Raw genomic sequence first — 22,445 nt, forward strand, 5'->3', positions numbered from 1 at the left:
CGAAGAGTAGAGTCGTGAGAATTGATAGAGTTGTTAGAGAGAGAGAGTGTGTGTGTTAGATTCGTTGTGACGAGAGTGATCAAATAACTGTAAAGTTATTTGATATAGATACGAGTATTGCATTTAGTTCCGTTAAATAAATATCGTTCTCTGTCCAATTTATATCTGTATATTCAGTTTAATATTAATAAATTGTAAGTAATCGAAAAAAAATTTCTATCCTTATTTTTCGATATTACATTATTAAAAATAAAAATTAGTTATTTGCAAAAATTTCGAAAATACATTTAAATTTGATATTAATAGCACTTATTAACTTAAACATAATAATTAATCTTGCTATTAGTATATTTAAATCTAATGTGCACACAACGATCTAATATACTGTTGTTATTTCCATACTCATAGGTAGGATCAGAATAGAAATAACAACAGGTTATGGGCCCAGGTGCAATAATTAGTTATTATTTTTATTGAAAATATTATTAATAGTAATAATATTGAGGAGCGCAGAAGATAACCTAAAAACAAAAAAAAGGGGGTGCGTGATCGATGATTCAGTGTTGAATATCATAAGGACGCTTTATCGAGTATACAATAATTGTTTACATAATAATACAATTATCAAAAAAAAAAAAAAGAAAAAATGTCGAGCGGGGCGAGTTTAAGTATTGAAAAACTAAACAAATTGCAAATGGAAGCAATACTCATTAAAGATGACTTGTGGGAATATGCAAATGGTTCAATAATTAAACCTAAAGCAGTGGATGAAGCCTCTTTATGGAATAAAAGGAACGGTAAAGCCAGAGCCGATATTATTCTTACCATAAGTTCGAGTGAGCTATGTCATGTGAAGCATTGCAAAACTTCACATGAAGTATGGAATAAATTACAGGAGGTTTACGAACCCAAAGGACCCGCGAGAAAAGCTACGCTCCTAAAGCAATTCACGAAAATGTCCGGTAGTGAAAATATGTCCGATCACTTAACCCTTAGAGTGCTGAATACTCGCGGCTTATGCGTTTCGTACGGACGGCGCGCGGCCAGCGCTGACCATCGCTGTGGACGGAGTACTTTTTCGCTAGACTGAACTCCGTTGATTGACTATTCAAAGCGCAAATCGTAATAAGTTATAGTAATTCTTTTGCACGAGATTAAATGATTCAAGAGCGTTATTTTTTAGTATTAATTATTTATTATAAACATTGAAATTTACAATAAACTAGAATTTGGGTAATAAACTAGAAAACAATAAACTAGAAAACTAAATTTAGTAAATATAACACGAGTTAATAATTCAGTTGCGTGTGAAAAATTTCAAAACAATTATCGATACATAATCCGACATCGCATTTTTTGCATTCGTATCGCGTGTCGCTCCTTCTCTTATTTTTCCCACAAACAACACGTTTTCTTCTTGATAATTGTGTCGTGCCGGCACGATTAGGGCATTTTGACGGAAAATGCCTATCAATTAAACGAAATGGTAAATCCTCGGACTTTCTCTTTCTTCCTCCTAACATGTTTCTACGTTGGAAATATTTTCGTAAAACGTCTCTTATCAACGCTAAATGAAATTCACTAAATTTTTGTTTCGAAGCAGTAGATTTTTGATATAAAATATATGCATTATATGTAAGGAATGCATTTATATTTATCTCACACAAACGTAATAGTATTACTTCTGCGTAGGTGTTCGGAAAAATTGACAAACGCATATATGCGTCCTTAATCCATGCCGGACACTTACAGAAAACGCATTTATGTGTCCTTAGTCCGATAGCTTTCGCCAGACGCGTATATGCGTCCATAGCACTCTAAGGGTTAAATAATTTTTTCAGCCACGTGGATAAATTAAAAGAAATGAATATTCCAATCGCTGATGATTTATTGTCAATCCTATTATTATATAGCGTCCCGAATACATACGAAAATTTTAGATGTGCAATCGAATCGCGGGACCAATTACCTATTCCAGATGCGCTTAAGATAAAATTATTAGAAGAAGCTAATTCTCGTCATAATTCAAATGCCGTGAATGATCACCAAGAAGCTGTACAAGTGGAAGATTCAAATAAACACAAAAGGTATGATAAAAATAGAAATAACAACATATACAATAAAAAATTGTACAATAACATTATTATCGTAAATCATAATAGGCATGTGATTCAATGAAATATTTTTATGTAAGAAGTTTACAAAATAAAGTGCAGAAAATAAAATTATCATGCACGATCTCGATCCATGTACACAGATTAATACATTATAGCATAAAACATGAGTGTGTTGATAAATGTGTTGTAAATTATGCAGATCCATTCCGCAAATTAGAAGTTATGTACTCTTATAGACAATCTGATTGATATTCCTAAACTAATTTCTCATTAACTTCACTAATCCAATATCTATTACTAGTAGTACATGCGTTAATGACTTATTTGTTGTTGCGAACAAACTTGTTATTCGCAAACTGTGTAAGTACTTACGTTAAGTATGCTATTCTAGCACATGAAGATTTAATTTATAAACGCATGATTAGTTCAAATGTTGTATAATGAAACTAGTAGTACATGCGTTAATGACTTGTTTGTTGCTGCGAACAAAGTTGTTATTCGCAAACTGTGTAAGTACTTACGTTAAGTATGCTATTCTAGCACATGAAGATTTAATTTATAAACGCATGATTAGTTCAAATGTTGTATAATGAAATATTTCGAAACTGTACACGTATATGGTTTAAAGACACAAAATATATTAAAGAGATAAATATTTTTACTGTACGATTAGAAAAACATATGAATCAAGTATATATGGTGAAAATAATCGTTTAAGTAATACAATAATATCATTAAGTATTAATTATACGTATTGAAATATTAAATAATACGATAATAATACAATAAATAAAAAATACAATAATCGTTACTTTCATTAGTCGCATAGCACAATTTTTAAAACATTTTAACGTAACAACAAATAATCCCAAATACATAGCTATGAGTAACAGTAAAATTTCTACAGAAAATAGGACAATCAAATAAAAAATAATATAGTTCATGTAACGATCTATCAAATCTTTCAACCTATTTTAAATAGCGATCTTCTTCAAAATAGCTAAGTAATTTTCGACTTTCTTCCAAAATACAGCGCAATTTATGTTTAACTTAATGTAGTAAACAGATAATATTAAATAAATAAATATTAAAAATCTTCAACTAAAGATAACAGTAACGACTCCAGAGAAAATACTTTACGATTTCATTGATGTTTATATCTTATAGGTAAATATTCTCAATCATTAATTCTTAGTTTAAGTTCACTCCACGGGGTTGATAAGGGTTGGACTATGTTAAATGGAAATGTGGAGGTGACGAGGAATGGGAAACAGTGATAGATTGCGCGATGGTGAATATGAAGGGTTGGCACAGAATCACCTTCTTTACAATAACAGGATAAAATCAGATTATCTACCGACAGAAGCAACTATGGGTGGAGGAGATACAGAAGTAAATAAGGAACATCAGAGAGAAGTACAGGAGAAAATATAAATACAGGATTGGATAAAAGAAGGAATAAAAAGATACAAGGAAGAGATACAAAACTTGAAGTTGTCAGAAAGCGAATTAAGAGACGATTAAAAAGGACTGAAAATGGTATTGAGGAAAGCAACACGAATAAACGAAATAAGAAAGCACGAAGTGGAACAAGGAGGGATAAGGTGATGGGATACGGAATGCTGGAAAGTGAAAAAGCAGTGAAAATATGTCTGAGGAAAGTCAGGAAAGAAACAAGTATAACAGAGTATCATAAGGAGAGAAGGAAGTATAAAACATTATGTAAAGAAAAAGAAGAATGAAAAACAGAAGAAAAAATAGAAGAGGTAAGGAGTTGTAGAACAGAGGTAGAAATATGGGCATATGTTAATAGGGGAAAGAAGAAGAGATAAGGGGTAGGTGCCCGAATAAAGATGGAAGAGTGGAAATAACATTTCAAGAATTAGTTACAAGGAAACGAAGAAAAACTAGAAGTCGAATAGGGAACGATCAAGACAAACGAGGGGTGTACAGAAGAATTGGACGACAGAGAAATAGAACATCAGATAGATCAAAGAGGAGGGAAGCAGCAGGCAGAGGCGGGTTAAAAAATAAAGTACGGATAATTACAAAGGAGAAGTTTGAAGAGAACTAAAAGAAATAATAAAAAAAAGTATAGAATGGACAAGGCTTCCCGAAAGACTGGAGAGAAGGAGAAATAACACACAAAGTAGGCAACTGTAAAAGGATAATATACAGAATATAGTATATAAGACCTACGCAATGGTGCTGAAGGAAAGGCTAGGGAAAGAAGAAAATAGAGAGAAAGAAAACACAAACGGGATTCAGAGGAAGACGAATTACGATGGATAACATACATGTACATGTATATTAAGACACACGATAGGAAACAAATACAGAGAAAGGAGAAAAGTTCTAAGGCTTCTTCTTCGATCTAAAGGCAGCCTTCGACACAGTAAATGGGAAAAAGTTGTGTGAAATGAAGAGGAAGAAAAAGATAAACAACCAGCGGATAGAAAGAATAAAGGAAATCGGACTTATTGCGCATCTCTGTCTCAAACCTGTTAGTATTCAGAAATTTTCTGTGCCTCCTTGTTTAATTCTGACCCTGCCTCATGTCTCTTGTCCAGTCAAGTCCAGTCTTGTTCACGACTTACATCGCAAATTTAGAGGAGGATTTGAGAAAGGAAGAGGATGGAAAAAGAGAAACCACGTGCCAAATGCGAAGATGTCCAAAATGATAGTTCTTGGAGAAACTAGAGGGAGGAGAAAAGTAGAAAAATGGTCGTGGGAAGGGAGAGAGCTGGAGCCAGTAAAAGAATTGAAGTATCTAGAATCTAAGATCAAAATCTAAATTCAAAAAGAATCTAAGAAACAAAATCCAGATGATGATCGACAGATACGAGAAGCGGTGAAGAGAAGTCAGTATAGCGATGAAATGGGTCTAGGAAATTGGGCAAAGAAAATACAAGAGCGACTTAAAAAGAAGGATTACGTTATTTGACTCATTGGTAAAAAGTATGCTGTATGGAGTAGAGACAGGAAAAGGCAAAGTAGGTTGGAGCTGATATGTATTAGTCAGGATAAGCATTTGAAATAGATATTAGGGTTTGATTGGAACACCTCAAGATATACAAGGTGGTTGGTAACTGGTGGTACAAGCGGAAAGAGGGTGATTCTACGCGAAAAAAGAAGTCGAAAATATAGAATAAAAATTTTTCGTTTGAGGCTTTGTTTTCGAGAAAATCGACTTTAAATTTTCGCTCGGGACGCGTGCACTTTATCGCGTCTCGTTATAACGGATCTCACTGTAGATCGTTGTCTCGATGGAAAAATTAAAAAAAAAATTTTTATTCTATATTTTCGGCTTCTTTTCTCGCGTAGAATCACCCCCTTTTCGCTTGTACCACCAGTTACCAACCACCCTTGGGGCCCGGTGTATCGCTCACACCGGCTCCCGGGTCCCCTTTCGATCGCAGCCGGGACGGTCATCGTGGAGGTTTTAGTCGATTGGAGTCCGGCACTACCACGCCGCTTTTCCCCAGAAGCGGCCTTCCTCCGCAGAAGCGGATTTCCTCCACGTTAATAAAAAAAAAAAAAAGTTACCAACCACCCTGTATAGTAAAGAATGAAATAGACGTAAACAAAATTAGAGTCGAAGCAGGCAGAAGAGCAGTAGTATTTGAAGAAAAGATAAGGCGAGAGACAGATAGTGAAATATTAAAGGAATATTTAAAGGAGATAGAAAAAGTAGTTCGACGACGAAGTAACAGGAACAAAGGGGAGAATTTTACCAAAGAAATCTATCTATATATACAAGTCTATCAACAACAGAAATAATAAGAAGAAGAGGTCCTGGAGACAAAATATGTAAGAAAGATCTTTTTTCGTTAAATTTATATATACTCATTATATAGAGTTACTTCTATATGAAACACTATATATTCTATATATTAGTGTGACGTTTAAAATTACGTAACTTTAATAAATAAGCTAAGTAAATTAAGTAACTTAAGTAGATAACAAGTATAAGTTTTGTTGTAGTTTAGAAATATGCAAACAATAAAATATATTACTACTATTAAATAATTAGTTCTTTTTTAACGTTTCATTTACCATAAACTTATGTTAAATTAATATTATTTATTACATTTATATATAGTGTCCCGTAAGTGGTAGTACAACCCGATAAAGCATGATTTTACGTGAAAAAATAAGTGGAAAATATAGAATACAATTTTTTCATTCGTTTCTGAGAAAATCAAGTTTGAAAATTTATCGAGTATACTTAGATTTGGCTAAACACTGACTAGGTATGAATAAACATCTGCATGATGTTATTTTACATGCGAAAATAAGCCAAAAATGTGAAATAAAATTTTTCACTTAATATATGCTTTTATATTATTAAATATGAGTATTCATAATTCAAAAGAAAGCAAAGATGAAATAAGGGAAAATTAAAAATTTCGTTTGGATATCAATTACATAATCTTCGCCACAGAATAACTGACTAATTTAATAATAAATTATTTACATCGTTCAAGAAATTCTTTAGTACTTTAATAAATACGTATTCGAAAAAATTGTACCTCGAGTAATCTTTGATCGGTGATACTGTTATTTTTAACATTAAAATATTATTTTACTATATCACGTTTAACAGCTTGTCGATGCTGTTTTTATGAAGACCATTATTTTCAATTAGGGCAAATGAGTCTGTTCAGCAAATTACGTTTACGAAAGATATAGATCAATTCAAATATCGTCGCGTGAACGCATACGAGATTGGATACGAAAAGAAGTCGACATAAAGTAGAATTTTCAGGGGAAAAGTCCGACTTTTTCTCGTTACTACGCATCACGATATAGAGGGTGTTTCACGCAGCAAGATACAGCTACATCTTTTAAACATTTTAAATACAAAAATAATTAACAAAATAAAAATTAGTGTTGGTAAAAAAATTGTATTATATGTCCTTCACTACTTTGATGAATTTGTGCACATTAACACGCACATTCATTTTTTTTGTTAGGGTTTATATATCACATTTTTCGTTATGTGCATGATACTGATTCGAATGTAAGACATAAAAAAGCACGAAATTGTAAAAAAATATTTCATAACAGTTCGTATAAAATACATATGTAAAGCTTTATAATATAAAAGTAGGTGCATGAAAATTATTTGTGAATATATAGCACTGTAGGTAATGAAAATCGAATCCGTAATGAAAGCGTTAATACGATTACAAGATGCAATTGCACTTTACTTTAGAGCGAAATTATATTTTATTACGAACGAAAATTATGCTTTATTAATACTTCGTACGGTATTATTTGTATATATTTGTATGTATTAATAAAATTACAAAGAACAACTTCATAGTCTTTTTTTGAATATAACTGTACAATATTTTGTGCACGATTTTTTGAGTACTTAAATTTTTCTTTTAATAATAAATATCTCATAAATTATTTAGTGTTAAATCACTCAATTTAATACTGTTACATCGTATAGGATGATCGAGAAAATAAATTTATACAAGAAAGGTTGTAAATACAGTTTCATTAATAAAAAGAAGTACAGTTACATTTTGCAACCAAATCAATAATAAAAAATACTTAAAAGTAAAGCAGAAACGTATTAATACATAACATTAATTTTTTGTTCTAAACTTTTGTTCCATCTTTAACCAGTTTAAAGATATTATGTATAATGCTTACTCACACTTAGTTGCGTGAAGCACCTTGTAATTGCTATTATCGCAGCGGTGTCACCAAATTGTTATAGACGATCGGAAGATTTTTTTTAGTTAGGAACAGGCCGATAATTACGGTTCCCAATGGGTACTGGACATTAATGAAACGGGCTGGAGAGAAGAAGTTTATTGCCACGATAAAAGTGCAGCAGAAACGGAACAAAATTTTCCTGCTGAATCGCTCTGGCTGCACGAAACTTCGAATCATTTACGTTCGTATCAGTATACACGGGTATCGAAGTGCCGGTGAAAATCTTTCGAGAAAGTGTTTCTCGTTAAGAGTTTGCGAAAGGATGAGGAAGAAGGTAAGAACAGAAGTTAAACATAGGCTAGTAGTTATAAAGGAAAGAAATTATTGAAACTCTCGTGAAAAGTTGTAATTTGGATAAGGAAACTTTCCGAATTGTGTCATGGACTTCTCTATGGTCTTCTTTCATCTTCTCTGTGCGATACGATACTTGTTTCTAATAATCAACTAACATGATCAGAGGGAAATATTAAGTTGCTGTAACTTCTGTTTATCAGAGATAGATCTTCCACAAATTCTAAAATTCCAAATTTGCAACGTTTATCATTCAATTGAGAATTCAGAGAATTCATTCAAGAGCTTTTGCTATTTTATAAAAATATTCCGATTATATACGTATTTTTGCACTCTTTACATTATTTAATGATTTCTCATAAAATAAATTCTTCAAATATTGAAACAATTAATGTATTCTAATATTAGTAATTTAGTAAGCACTGCAATACTTGCGAATTATTATTTTTCATATTCTGACAATCTCAAATACATATCACACATTGTTATTATTAAACAATGCTGTTGAGATATGTATAATTTTCTGTGCTGGACTGGGTTAAATGCATAGTAGAGATACTTGTATGTGAATATCAGTGTGTGGAAGTGTGTGTGTGCGCAGCGTCTCGAAAACAAAGGAATGTAAACTGTTCAGTCGGTTAACAGTCGGGTATGGAAGAAAGTGCTGAGACGCGTGCCAGTGTGTATCGATGAATATATAAGGAATCGTCCATGAAATAAATATATTATTATCTTAATATTAATCCTCAGTATAAATTTAGTGTTCCTATAACATTATTTCGGCTTCAAAGATCCACAATTTTCAACAAATGCAATTATTAACTATATTTGCTCTTATTACTTGTGATACGTTATTCATTGGAGCTAACATAAGCAATGTGTTTATGGTGTTCCTCAAATTATAATATCAAGCGGCGAAGAAAGTTATTTAACCAATATATCGCGAACAATATAATTTTTATACCACAGAGATAGAAATAGTCCTAGTTTCGTAGTATTAAAATGTAAGAATCGTTATATACAGTTGTTAATTATTATTTTATTCTCACATTTAATTACTGATTATTAGAAGTTAATTAAATAGTTATAATATTGTAGTACCGTGGACGAGGGGCCTAGGGGGGTGTCGTGCGAATTGTAAACAAGCGGTTGTTGAGCGTGTGCATGATGGGGCTTAAACAAAAGATATAAGACAAAAGACAAAGGGTGGCTAAGAGACGTAAACAAATTAACTGCAGTATGAGCTGAGAAGCCAGAGAGTGCGGATTGCGTTGTCGAGATAGTGTTGTTAGCGTTGCAGAGAGGGAGTCGAATCTGTGTTGACGAGAGTTGTTAATTAATTATAATACGTTGTTACGATTAGTTCATGTTAAATAACCATTGTTTTCTGTTTAATCCATTTATTATTAACTAACTAATTATTATATTTACGATACTACGATATACAGGGTGGTTGGTAACTGGTGGTACCAGCGGAAAGTGATTCTACGCGAAAAAAGAAGTCGAAAATATAGAATAAAAATTTTTCGTTTGAAGCTTTGTTTTCGAGAAAATCGACTTTGAATTTTAACTCGGTACGCGAGATCATTGTCTCGATGGAAAAATTAAAAAAAAAATTAAAAAAAAAATTTTTATTCTATATTGTCGACTTCTTTTTTCGCGTAGAATCACCCCCTTTCCACCATACTTGTACCACCAGTTACCATCCACCCTGTATACATAAGTAAATCGCACAAGATCTAGTCCACGTATTGCTATAATTGTAAGATAACGCTGTATGTGTTGTTCTATGTGTTCCCATGTATATGTTTTATTATAATTTATAACATTTCGATTGCATTGGAATGAGAAGCTTCTTTTTCTTTTCAACTTTATATATTTAACACATTAGCATTTTATTCATTATATTGGCTCTAAAAATCAATTAATTTAGCCATAATAAAAGAAAGATGGTAGTCCTTAGATGAATTGATCTTAAAATTACGAAGCATTAGAAACAGATGGCGACAGTACCTCGTTTCTTAAGTTGATCTTCTACCACCACCGCAGAGATCATGAAAACGTTACCGACACTGCCGCCGACAGCCATTGATGCTAACAAAAGAAGTCTCGCCACTCTGGACCATGCGGAGGATAGAGTGACCGGAGAAATGTCAAGGTCACTGTCTAAGGAGTTTTCCGCTTTATCCATTCTTATTTCCGACTCGATGCCAATAATTCCAGCTAGAGTGCTCGTTGCACCTGTATAGATCGTCGTCGCGTTCATTCTAAAACTGAAAAAATACGATCATTAACAAAATATTAAAGACCAGCATATTGTACTGTCCAGGCACACAAAGTTTTGTTTTTAAACACGTAAAGTATCTTTGTACGTGGCCACGGAACAGCACGAGAAAACAACATGAATGAATGTGCGAGCAATAAAACTGAAATCGTTTGAAACATTGGCCCATACTTTTTAATTAAGGAGAAAGGTGATAAACACAAAAGGATGCTGGGCAATAAAATCACAGCTATATATAGACAAATATCCTACAGCGCCATACTGCGATGCACAGATGTTCCAAATAGATCACAAGGTAAGTATTTTATTTTCTTTTACGGGCTAACGGAATTACGGCCATAGGGAAATTTGATTTTCTCCCTTGTCACGTATATGTGAACAGAGTATGTAGTGATTTTTTTTTTTGGTAAATAGTTTATCGGAAAACGGCCATTAAATGTTTATTGCATAAGTATATCGTGTAATATCGTGTAATATGTAATAAAATCATTTTACTGGCCTATTTATTGAAATAGAAATAAATCAATTTATGAATTAATGTAGTATTTTTATTTTAAGAATATCTTATGAAAAATAACTTTATTTTATATCAAATAAGTTATCCGCAAATAAATTATTATTTCAATTACAATAGCAAGGTCAATGATAGGTGATGATGATCAATGGTTAGAAACAAGATGCAAACATTTATTTATATTAAATATTAGAGATTAATTTATTTTCATTTGTAGAGATTAATAATGTGTTATAATATGAATGATAACATTGAAGCTCTAATACAATAATTGTACTATTCCTTTAATTTCTATATAATGTAAATAGATAATATTTATATTGTTATACCAAAAATTAGATCTTAGTATACAGAATATATAGAATGGCGAAAATAGTATATGAAGTTACAATAATTAATGATTAAAGATTATTAAACATTATATAAAATGTTAATGTAATCAAAATATATGTGTATACAATTCTCCCATTTTATACTTGGGAGATTAATTTAAAATTGCAATAGTTGTTTGGTTATTTTATATTACTAAAACTCTTTTTTTATTTGATTTTGTTTTTACAAATTCCAATGTTTGCATTGAGCATTTCAAAAAAATTAATCGCGTTACTATGGTTATGCCGGAAATTTTGCTTTCGATAAAACTTTGTGAATTTATTAACAATTTTTAAGACATTTTTTCATATAATATAGTATCAATTGTTCTTTGCAACTATATTATATATTATATATATTGTATGTAAGTATATACAAGGTGTTCGGCTGCAAGTGTAAAAAATTTAAGGGGTGATTCTTAAAACTAAAATAAGATAAAAATTCAGAATAAAAAAATTGCGTTTCGGGTTCGTTTTTTACTTATTGACAATAAAAAAATTAGCCGAAATATCCCTGTACGCGAGCAAACCTTTTTACACGACCGAGAGTAAGTCAGCCTAAGCAGCGGCGTACACAGGATCCTGAAATCGAACGATACATTGGCAACAGCTTACCTCGTACAAGTCGTAAAGAAGAAGACTATGATATTTGCAGACGTAAACTATCCTGCGCGACGTTTCGTAAGAAAACTCGTAGATTAAACTAATGTTGAATAAACCTGCTTACTTATTAAGATCCATAACAACATATCAAAAACTGCCTCATAAAATTTTTGAGTAAAGAGGATTAATGTTTCCTCTGATCCTTTGCCTCCATAAATAATTAATAAATAATATAGTATATATAAGCAATGTTTATACAAATTTCATACATGCACCGCGATTGTCCCATCCACGGGCGCCCCGAAGGTGCACAGGGGTATTTCGGCTAATATTTAATCGTCAATAACTAAAAAACAAAGTCGAGAACGCAATTTCTTATCCTTGATTTTTGTTTTATTTTAGCATCAAGAATCACCCCTTACATTTTTTTAAACTTGTAGCCAAATACCCTGTATAGTATAGTATAGTCCATATATAATATTTCTGCATAATTATGTATATAATATATTATACAGGGTGGTTGGTAACTGGTGGTACAAGCGGAAAGGGGGTGATTCTACGCGAAAAAAGAAGTCGAAAATATAGAATAAAAGTTTTCTTTTTTTTTTTTAATTTTTCCATCGAGATAACGATCTACAGTGAAATCCGTTATAACGAGACGCGATAAAGTGCACGCGTACCGAGCGAAAATTCAAAGTCGATTTTCTCGAAAACAAAGCCTCAAACGAAAAATTCTTATTCTATATTTTCGACTTCTTTTTTCGCGTAGAATCACCCCCTTTCCGCTTGTACCACCAGTTACCAACCACCCTGTATAATATATTGCACATTCAAATATTTCCTGAACTAACCCGAAATTAGCAAAAGAACGAAAATAAATTATGTTAATGTTATATTTTGTAGTAATGTTATATTTTTGCTATATGATCTCTATTTATTATAATTATAAGCTAATAACATGATAAAAGTAATAAATGCACGAAAGAACAGAATTAAATAATAAATACAGAGAAATTAGCGATGCAAAGGACAAAAGTGTGCTCTTTCATCTCCTGCCTTTTTCGTTTTATATGTACACAGTAGAGCGTGTGACAGAAAGGCCATTGTCCTTCGCTTCCTCTATTCTTTATTTCTCTTTATCTGTTATATCCTCTTCGGAGGAACGTCCATAAAACTCACGGAATAAAATGGGAAGAAAGCTCACTAGGAATTTGAACGTACGTAAATGTCGATCGCAGCAAAGGACCATTTACAAGTGATGCATTCATCTTCGTCAAAACTGGCCAAATCCCAGTGCAAACAGATTTAATTCCGTACGGCTTAAATGGCCACGTTTGAGGAAGGCAATCAAGGGAAGCAATTAGCGTGCTCGTTGCGATGTAAATCTATCTGATGAAATTCTGTGAAGGCAGGTCAACAATCTGCTCTTCCATAGCCTTTTGATCAATCATTATTATTCTCCTTTCTTAAATTTAACCTCGATTTCACGCGATCAGAATTCTTCCGCTTTAATGAATTGATTTCACGTTTGAGCAATAAAGAGGAAAGAAAAGAAAGAAGAAAATTGAACCAAAAAAAAAGGGACCACAGGATTCCTTGCTGTTGCACGAAACTTGAAACACGGACTCCGTGTTTGAAAGCAGGAAGGAAATCAGGTTGTAGCGACCCGATATCGGATTATTAGCTGCACGGAGGTTGTGGAGATTAAGGCAGACACGCTGACAACCCTAATTGTAAGGTATTGATCAGTGTCTATTACAAAAGTCGATGTCATGTTTTAATAATCATGTGCTACGATCACTTTACGATGCTCCCTCTCGTATCGTAAATTTTTGGCGTCGTTTCACCGCAATAAAGTCGTTCAATTTTAACGATGAAGCGCATTTTATTATCACGATATGCTCTCTACGCTCTACTAGACCAAAAGGGATATCTTGCTGGGCAAAGGATTTTACGATTTTTCTCCATTTTATTTTCTTACATTTTATTGATTGAGCAATTATTTTGAATTGCCAGGAAAATTGAAATTGTCAGAAATGTTTAAAAATGTTTAGTGTATTCTGTTATTGTCGGCGTTGTGTGTGTATTTTATCAGTCTTTTGTAAGTGAGCATCTCTTATTTATGAGTGTACGTTACATTATACATTTAAGTATAATTAACAACGTTCGATAATAAGTTTGCTAGATAAATTTAATTTCAACACCTATAATATAATGGTAACAACATTTTGTTACACGGGATTAGCATTCTTTGCTATAATTGAACAGAAATGCATGGGAGAATATGTACGAATATAAAGAAGCAAAAATATTGCACATATTGCATATGCAAAATTAATGTCGAGCTACGTATTACATTTTTAGTTTAAACATACATTCATTTATAAAACATATATTTATTTAGTAATTTAATTACTTTAGATATAGAATATTTATTTAATAATGTGATTACTTTAATTAGTTATAAACGTTAAAGGACAATAGACATAGTTTATACACAATACATATAGCAGACATTTTCATCAGAAATATTATAGTATTGTGTAAATCAATAATAAAATATATTTACCTATATAATATGGAATATTAACAATGTTGCGTAATTTGCTTTAGTTCGACATACTATTAATTTCCAAACTTGTATATTTAGCTACAAATAAAGGTACAGAAAATTTGCGAGAAACATATTCTCACATTCTTATAACTGCTACCTTTAATAGCTGCTCTTAAATAGCAGAAGTTTTCGTCCAACTTTGATAAAGCTAAAATAAAATGGAACATTACATTTGTATACCTGGAACAACTTATTAAAATTTGAATTTGCTTTGTATTTATTTACAGGCCAAATTTCATGAATTTATTGACTTTTATCTTTAACGGTCTATGTACTTGCTTCAACATCCCACATTATAATATGCAAATACTGTAGAAAACGAAGCAGAAGTATATATGTTTAATTAAAGCATTGTTTATAATTATTATGAATCACTGTTTCTTCCAGAATGTAATAATGTACAATTACCCATTGTTATTCTAAAATTATTTCCCTAGAAATGTGATGTAAATTTTATAATACTGCAGTAAGAATAGCAAATATAGTCTCACTGCGTTTCTACCTTTATATCGAACATTTGAATATTATTGAATGATTTATAATACTTACATATGCATATAACTACATTTATTTTTATTGTTGAATACGTATAATTAATATTCACAATACATTCACAGCGATATTTATCAATCTTGTCGCTTTGCCTTTGATAATATCTTGAATTTTGTACGACGTATTCTTTTATTTATTTGCACCTATATTACAATTAATGTTACAATAATTATACAAAAAACTGTTCCTATTCTAAGACTTTTTAAACTATATTAAAGGGTTTAAAAAATATGCTTTAAAAGGTATTCATTAATTGTACCTACATATAAAAAAGTTTGCAGAAATTTCCATATACTTAATTATATATAAAGTGTGGAAAAATAAATAAGCTGAAGATGATCTTAAATCGAATCGAACCTGTCGTCTATTAACTGTATATAAAATAATTTTCAGCAAATTTTAAATTGAATTTTAAATAAAAAGTAACTTAAATTTCATTTCTTCTTTTATAATCTACAAATATCTGTGGAGAATGCCAAGGATACTAGTCAATGAGACTTTTTAAAATTCATCATATACAATATGATACATATTATCATTCTAGATATAAGCTTGAATTTTATAAAAATAATATTATTACGTATCTGTTAAACAATACTTCTACAAAATTTTTCAAGTTGCAAAATATTTTCAACTTGTAGTCTACGTATTCAGTGTACAATTACATTACACAATCTTACGAAATATCGCAATCATCCAATAAATAACAGAGTCCGTTGAAAGCGTATCGTTTTTATTTCTTTTTGAAGGACTTTTGAATCACGTTTTCTTGAATAGATTCGCTCTAAATAGAAACTTTCTAACTAACTACTTTCCAACTTTCTGTGTCGACATGAATCAATTTATGCAAATTTTAAAGGCTCACCGAAACACACTTTATTTCTAGCAACAATAGTGTGGCAGATTCGAATTCAACACGGTCAGGCTTGTAAAGATGTACCCTCGTCAAAGTGTCCGTAAAAAATTCAGTTTCTTTATTCAATGTAACACCATGGTGTTCGGATTGGTTTACATTTCAGACGAAAGGTGGGAAACCTGTGGTATCGTATGTTAAACCTCTGGTATAGTTTTTTATCACGCGATATTGGATTTCATGGGACCGATGATGAGCTCAGCACATATCCGTGGAATACTTCACAGAGTATGTGATTGATCGTATTCTTTATATTTGCATATCATTTTCAGCCCATTGACATACCCGTTATTTTGCAGTATATATGTATACTGGCCTCGAATACCGATAGACGTGTTCGTGCAAATTGTATGTAAATTTATTCGAGAACGGATGTTAATTGACTATCATCAAAGAAAAACAATTCTACTTTGATACGAATAAAAACGAAATTTTTTAAGAGTTCAAAATTATGGAGATCATAATAATGGATGTATATTTGCTTACTTTTTTTTAAGTTTACATTTTCAAAATTAGCTGTGTCAAGAAAGAGTTGATTTGTATACGTTCGATTCTTCTATATAAATTTGCTGAAAGTAATTAGCACTTATTTTCTAACTGATGGTTCTTTCCTTTTCAAATATTTTCGAGCCGTTTTATCTTTATCAAGAACATGTTTTAAAGGACATTTACAAAATAAAAGAACGATCTCTCAAGTCAGTAAATTCATATAATTCGCTATTATTTAAACGTTTAGAAACTATTAATGAAGAGTTTATTCGTTAGTAAGACCATTTTTTAAAATATTATTAATAGACTACATTCGTAGTTTTCATAGCAAATTCATAGTTTTATGGATATACTTAGACGGAGAATTATTTTATCTAGTAAATGCTATGACAAGTGCTATACTTTGAACATATTATACATTTGCCTATTATATACATATTTGCACGATCAAGTCTTGCAAAAAAATATAAAAATCCGCAGTTTAATTTGCAATGTTACTAATATTAATCAATATTCTTATTATATCTTTAATCATAATACAATCGAGTTTAATCTCACAAGGGAAAACGACTCAACTTTCGTGCGTATTTATGCCGTTGCAAAGTGCATTCTGTAAAATCATAAAAAGCATAAATCAACACTTAATGTTATGTAAACTATACTTAAATACAAGCTATGTTGCTTGGTACAATCTACACAGGTAAAGAATCTGAAGCAAATAGAAATTTCATATGCTAAAACCTAATATTTTATATTGTTCTGGTTAACGTTTTTAAAAATATTTAACAAATATTAATCGAAAAATGGAATTACATTATATGTATTATAAAAATTCGATTATTATGCGAAGGTTTATCATTTCAATAAGACGATACCATTATAGAATTGATTGTGTAAAAATTTGGAAAATGTCGATAGGAATAGGAAGTTAGCAGAGCGAAACGTTAGGATATCGATGCGCATTCAACACATGTCTGTGTCATGCTCTTCCGGTGATATCAGTTACCATGAAACTTGGAGTCCCTTGGAATAGGTATTATTCCAATTTTATAGGTCTCTTCCAACTTTTCACGTTTCAAACTGAGAAACTTTCGAAATAAGAGAAATTTTATGCATATTTATCGTACCCAGCATTATGTTACGTTTAGTGTTTTACAGTGGATAATAAGTTAACCGTGAAAGTATGGATAATTTAAAACGTTTTCTTTTGATATAAACCTATATTGTCTTATTTCGATGCTTTTAACTTTTAATTTCGTTCTATAATTTATATTTTCCTAGATGCAATTTTCCATTTGAAATTGTCTCCCAGTCAATCTACAGGGTGGTTGGTAACTGGTGGTGCAAGGCGAAAAAAGAAGTCGAAAATATAGAATAACAATTTTTCGTTTGAGGCTTTGTTTTCGAGGAAATCGACTTTGAATTTTCGCTTGGTACGTGTGCACTTTATCGCGTCTCGTTATAACGGATCTCACTGTAGATTTTAAAAAAAATTAAAAAGAAAATTTTTGTTCTATATTGTCGACTTCTTTTTTCGCGTAGAATCACCCTCTTTCCGCTTGTACCACCAGTTACCAACCACCCTGTATATGTGAAATATGCATTTAGGTTGCAATTAGTTTTGAAGTGGAGACAAGCGAGCAAGAACTTTGAACCTTTTGTGAAAATATACATTTCGATATAAGATAATCGAATTTTTTGTAAAATTATACATTCTATAGGTTATATGTATATATGAAGCAAGAAATTGCTCAAACAGAGAATATTTGCAATAATTGCTATTTTTTCAACTAGTCAACGAGTAGTATTTCGAGTAAAATATTCGATATTTGGTATTTCAGTTCGATATTCTATAATTATATACTTTTGTATATTTCAAATATTTAATTTAAAGAAACAGTTTATTTTCATTTTTGGATTTTATTACTCCTGATTTAATTATCGATACCGATAATTTATCGCTGATAACATATGTACGAATACATCTGTCATCGTGTCTGCGTATTAATAAATACCGATACCAAATATCGATACAATTCAAACGCATCGCCATCGATAGTTCAAATGTTTGATCTACTAGATACTAGAATTTATTAGTTACCAACCACCCTGTATATTACATATATAAATTTTTTTTAAGCAATAAAATAGTTTCGCGAGCTTTGTCAAATATATATAAAAATTTTATTCTATATTGTCGACTTCTTTTTTCGCGTAGAATCACCCCCTTTCCGTTTATACCACCAGTTACCAACCACCCTGTATATTAATAAATTTTGGTTTTATACATTGTAGTTGTGAAAGGACACTTCAAGGATTTACTCGGTATTCTTCGAGTTATTCTTTACTTTTCCAGCAAATCTTTATAATTCTACGAAATTCGGCAAAAACTGAAATATGCTAAGCCATTTTTTAAAAATTATTAAAAGTATTCTCGTGTTTTTGATTTACTTAGTTTCATGAAGTGCCTATTCATTACTTTATCGAATTGCTGATACAAGTTTATCCATGTTCACGAAAATTTTGTTTTCGTGCATTATCTCACTGCTTAGCCTATAACAGCTTGATTATCAATATTAATATTTCCTTTCGTACAAAATATACACGTAATCTGATAATTGCAGGTGTCGCAAGTCATACGTAACTAATTAAACGTAAAGGGGTCACTATCTGCTTTATAATTAAATAATTACCATCACGAAGTGCATAAATAATACATTTTATTTTATTCCAGTTTCGTAGAGGCGTAAAAGTAAAAAATGCTTCTGGAAGTTAACATGGCAATCAGTGTCTTTCACTCCACGCCATGTTTATAGAGCACATTCATTTATATCGGACAAGAGATCGCCAAAGGGAGATGTCTGCACAGCAATTCATGAAGATGTCAGGTAAGGTAGATGGTGTAGACTGTAGAGCGTAGACTGACGTATTCTAACAAGTCCCTCAAGTTACGGTTCGTTCCGTTGATTTTTTCTCTGCTTTAATTAAAATAATCTCCACTCATATATATTTTATTAAAAGAAATAAGAAGAAGAATAAGAAAATCATATTTGATGAATTGTTTAATGTGAAAATATTATAAATATTAAATTGTTTAATTTGATTCTTTATAAAAACGTAGTATTGACGAATGTAATATTAATAATTGTATATCTAACTTATTAACACCTATTTATAATTTATTAGAATGATTGATTTTATAAGATTGATAATATGAAGTCGTCCGGAAATTCGTTTTATAAGGAAATAATGGATGCACAACATTTTTCGTTTTATATTATTTTACCGAATTACGTACGATCCATTTTGTTTTATCAAAATAAAAATCACAATGTTCTACAGATTGGGTTTCATGTTTGTACAAAGACGCATCGTTGTAAAACACATGTCTGTAAAAGAAAGACACTTTCCGGACAAGCTAATACAATACTTACACATACAATGCCAACCAAAAGCATTGGCACGCTTACAATTATTTTACCGAATTTCGTACGATCCATTTTGTTTTATCGAAATAAAAATCACAACGTTCTACAGATTGGGTTTCATGTTTGTACAAAGACGCATCGTTGTAAAACACGTGTCTGTAAAAGAAAGACACTTTCCGGACAACCTAATACAATGCTTATACATACAATGATTGTATAATCCAACCAAAAGTATTGGCACGTTTACGATTTTGCAGTATAAATTTATTATAACGTCTGATTTAATATTTGTTTATAATTTAATAATAGTTTTTTTATAACAGCTTTTAGACAATTAGATATTGGATATACTAATTTTTTTCTGGTCTTTGGACCTATTTTCTACCATTCTTCAAGGAATACTTTCTTCAAATCTTGCTCAGAAGCAATACGATGTGCTTTAAACTGTCTTCCTAATTCAAATCAAAAACGCTCAGTAAGATTTGGGTCAGGGGATTGTGGGGGAGTTGTTAATTAGCATATGCGGTGTATTAAAAACGATCCACTGTCTAACAATATGGACTGGGTGTTTGGGATCACTACCCTGTTGAAAATAATGATCTTGTCCTAAATTTCATTTTTCCCCACGTTTGCTTTAAAATATTTAAATAATTATATTTGGCCATGATATTTGCGATGAGAACAAACTCTCCTGCACCAGAAGAGCTCATACGCTGGCATATCATTATCCTACCATCTCCGTTCTTGACGGTTTCTTCATCTAATTCAGTATTCGATTTTCGCCAAACTAAAACCCGTCCATCACATTGAAAAATATTAAATTTCCTTTTTCATATCCAACAGTTTTCAGCGTTCTCCGAAATGTTATGTTGTTTACTATTCCAGCTATTTGCAAGGATGTAGTTTTAGATTCTCTTTTAAATATATTGACTATCTTCATTTTTTCTCGGTCTTTAAGCTTCTAAGGACGTCCACAACGTGTGACATTTGTTAGATCTATTTTACAAAGAAATCGTTTAATCACACGTTTTACGGTAAAACGACTTCTGCTAATAATTTTCTCTATCTCCGAATAAATTTTTCCTTGCTCATATAAGTTTAATACAATCTTTCTTCCAACGATTGTACTTTTTTTTATTTTATTTCCCATTATTCACGTTTTTGTTCCTTTTCTACGAAATATTCTCAGTAACTTTAAAAAATGACGATCAGTTTGAATGGAAGAACATCCTACAACATATCAGGTTTGACAACGTTGACAAATATTAAGTATAATACACGTAATAACAAATTTTCCAAGTGTGTCGATACTTTTGTTCCACTGAAAACGGCCCTTCATGTGTATTTTATTTTTTTTCTTTATTACAACCATTTTGAAAATTTATGATTTATGATATACTTAAACTTTAGAATCGACAGTTATATTTTACAAAAGAATTCAACTGAGAACACTTTCTTTACTGAATTATGAAGAGTTTTGTACGATGATTGGAGCTAGATTGCCAACACTTTTGTTTGGAAATGTAGGTATGTATGTGTAGGAATATTTCCAATGAAAAGAAAACGTTTCATTTAAATTAATATAGAATATTGTAAATTATTCTGTAATACAAATTTATATAAATTTAGCTGTCACTATTCTTTGAATTTTCAACTCAATCTGTTTTTCTCGTATTACAACTGCATGAATACGCCAACTTATAATCACTCGATTATTATGATAATACAAACTGAATTTAATTACTTTTAGGAATCAACAATCAAATATACAAATAAATTAATCATGACCAACGTTGTTATGCAAGTAGCCTTACACAATTATTTCCTATTTATTATATTATCTCTTAATTTCTTCATATTAATTAATTACTAATTTATTAATTAAATCTTCAGGATATCACATAAAATGTCATTTACCATATTTTACACCAACTTTAACGATTTGAAAGTATACTATTAAATTAAAAATAGCACTTCTTGTATGTTAAACGAATAATCACTTGTAATTAAGTTTGTAAAATTTTGCAAAGGTTGGAACGTTTTCGTTGATATTCGTATTTTCCGATATTATTTATTTATATTAATTACATTATTAATTATTATAATTATAATAGAATTTCCTATGTAAAGGAGATGATAAAAATCTATGCGAAGGGAATACTACAAGAGTCTTGAAAATAGACGGTCATGTTCTATATTTTCTAGTAAATGAAAGTCACAAGAGTAAAACCTTTTGTAGACAGAGGGTCGGGAAATATTCCAGAAGATGGAATATTTTCTTTCTCTTTTGTTTCTTTTTCCAAACAGAATGAACAGAAATAATTTAGTCGTCATACGAATACAAGACGGATTTTCGAGACAGACTTTTTAAACAAAGGATGTAATAATATAACGATGCCGACTATAACGTCTACATATCCAAGTTTGAAAAGATCTTTTAAAGATAGCTGATAAATTGGCCAAATTTTGTGGAGCCAAAAAAGCTACCTATGTTTTCATTCAAACCAGAAACACTTTAATATCTTCAATACTGTAA

General features: G+C 31.0%; 1 protein-coding gene across 1 annotated transcript in view; it reads right to left on the minus strand.

Annotated features, from left to right (window-relative positions):
- LOC117160564 (adenosine receptor A1) overlaps positions 1–22,445 on the minus strand; it is a 378,459-nt gene that overhangs the window by 14,095 nt on the left and 341,919 nt on the right. The window contains exon 5 of the mRNA XM_033341395.2: positions 10,155–10,414. Within this exon, the coding sequence (XP_033197286.2) occupies positions 10,155–10,407 (253 nt within the window). The 5' untranslated portion in view covers positions 10,408–10,414. The remainder of the gene's footprint in view (positions 1–10,154; positions 10,415–22,445) is intronic.

The sequence above is a fragment of the Bombus vancouverensis genome, chromosome 1, assembly GCF_051014615.1.
Source record: "Bombus vancouverensis nearcticus chromosome 1, iyBomVanc1_principal, whole genome shotgun sequence".
Classification (NCBI taxonomy): Eukaryota; Metazoa; Arthropoda; class Insecta; order Hymenoptera; family Apidae; genus Bombus; species Bombus vancouverensis.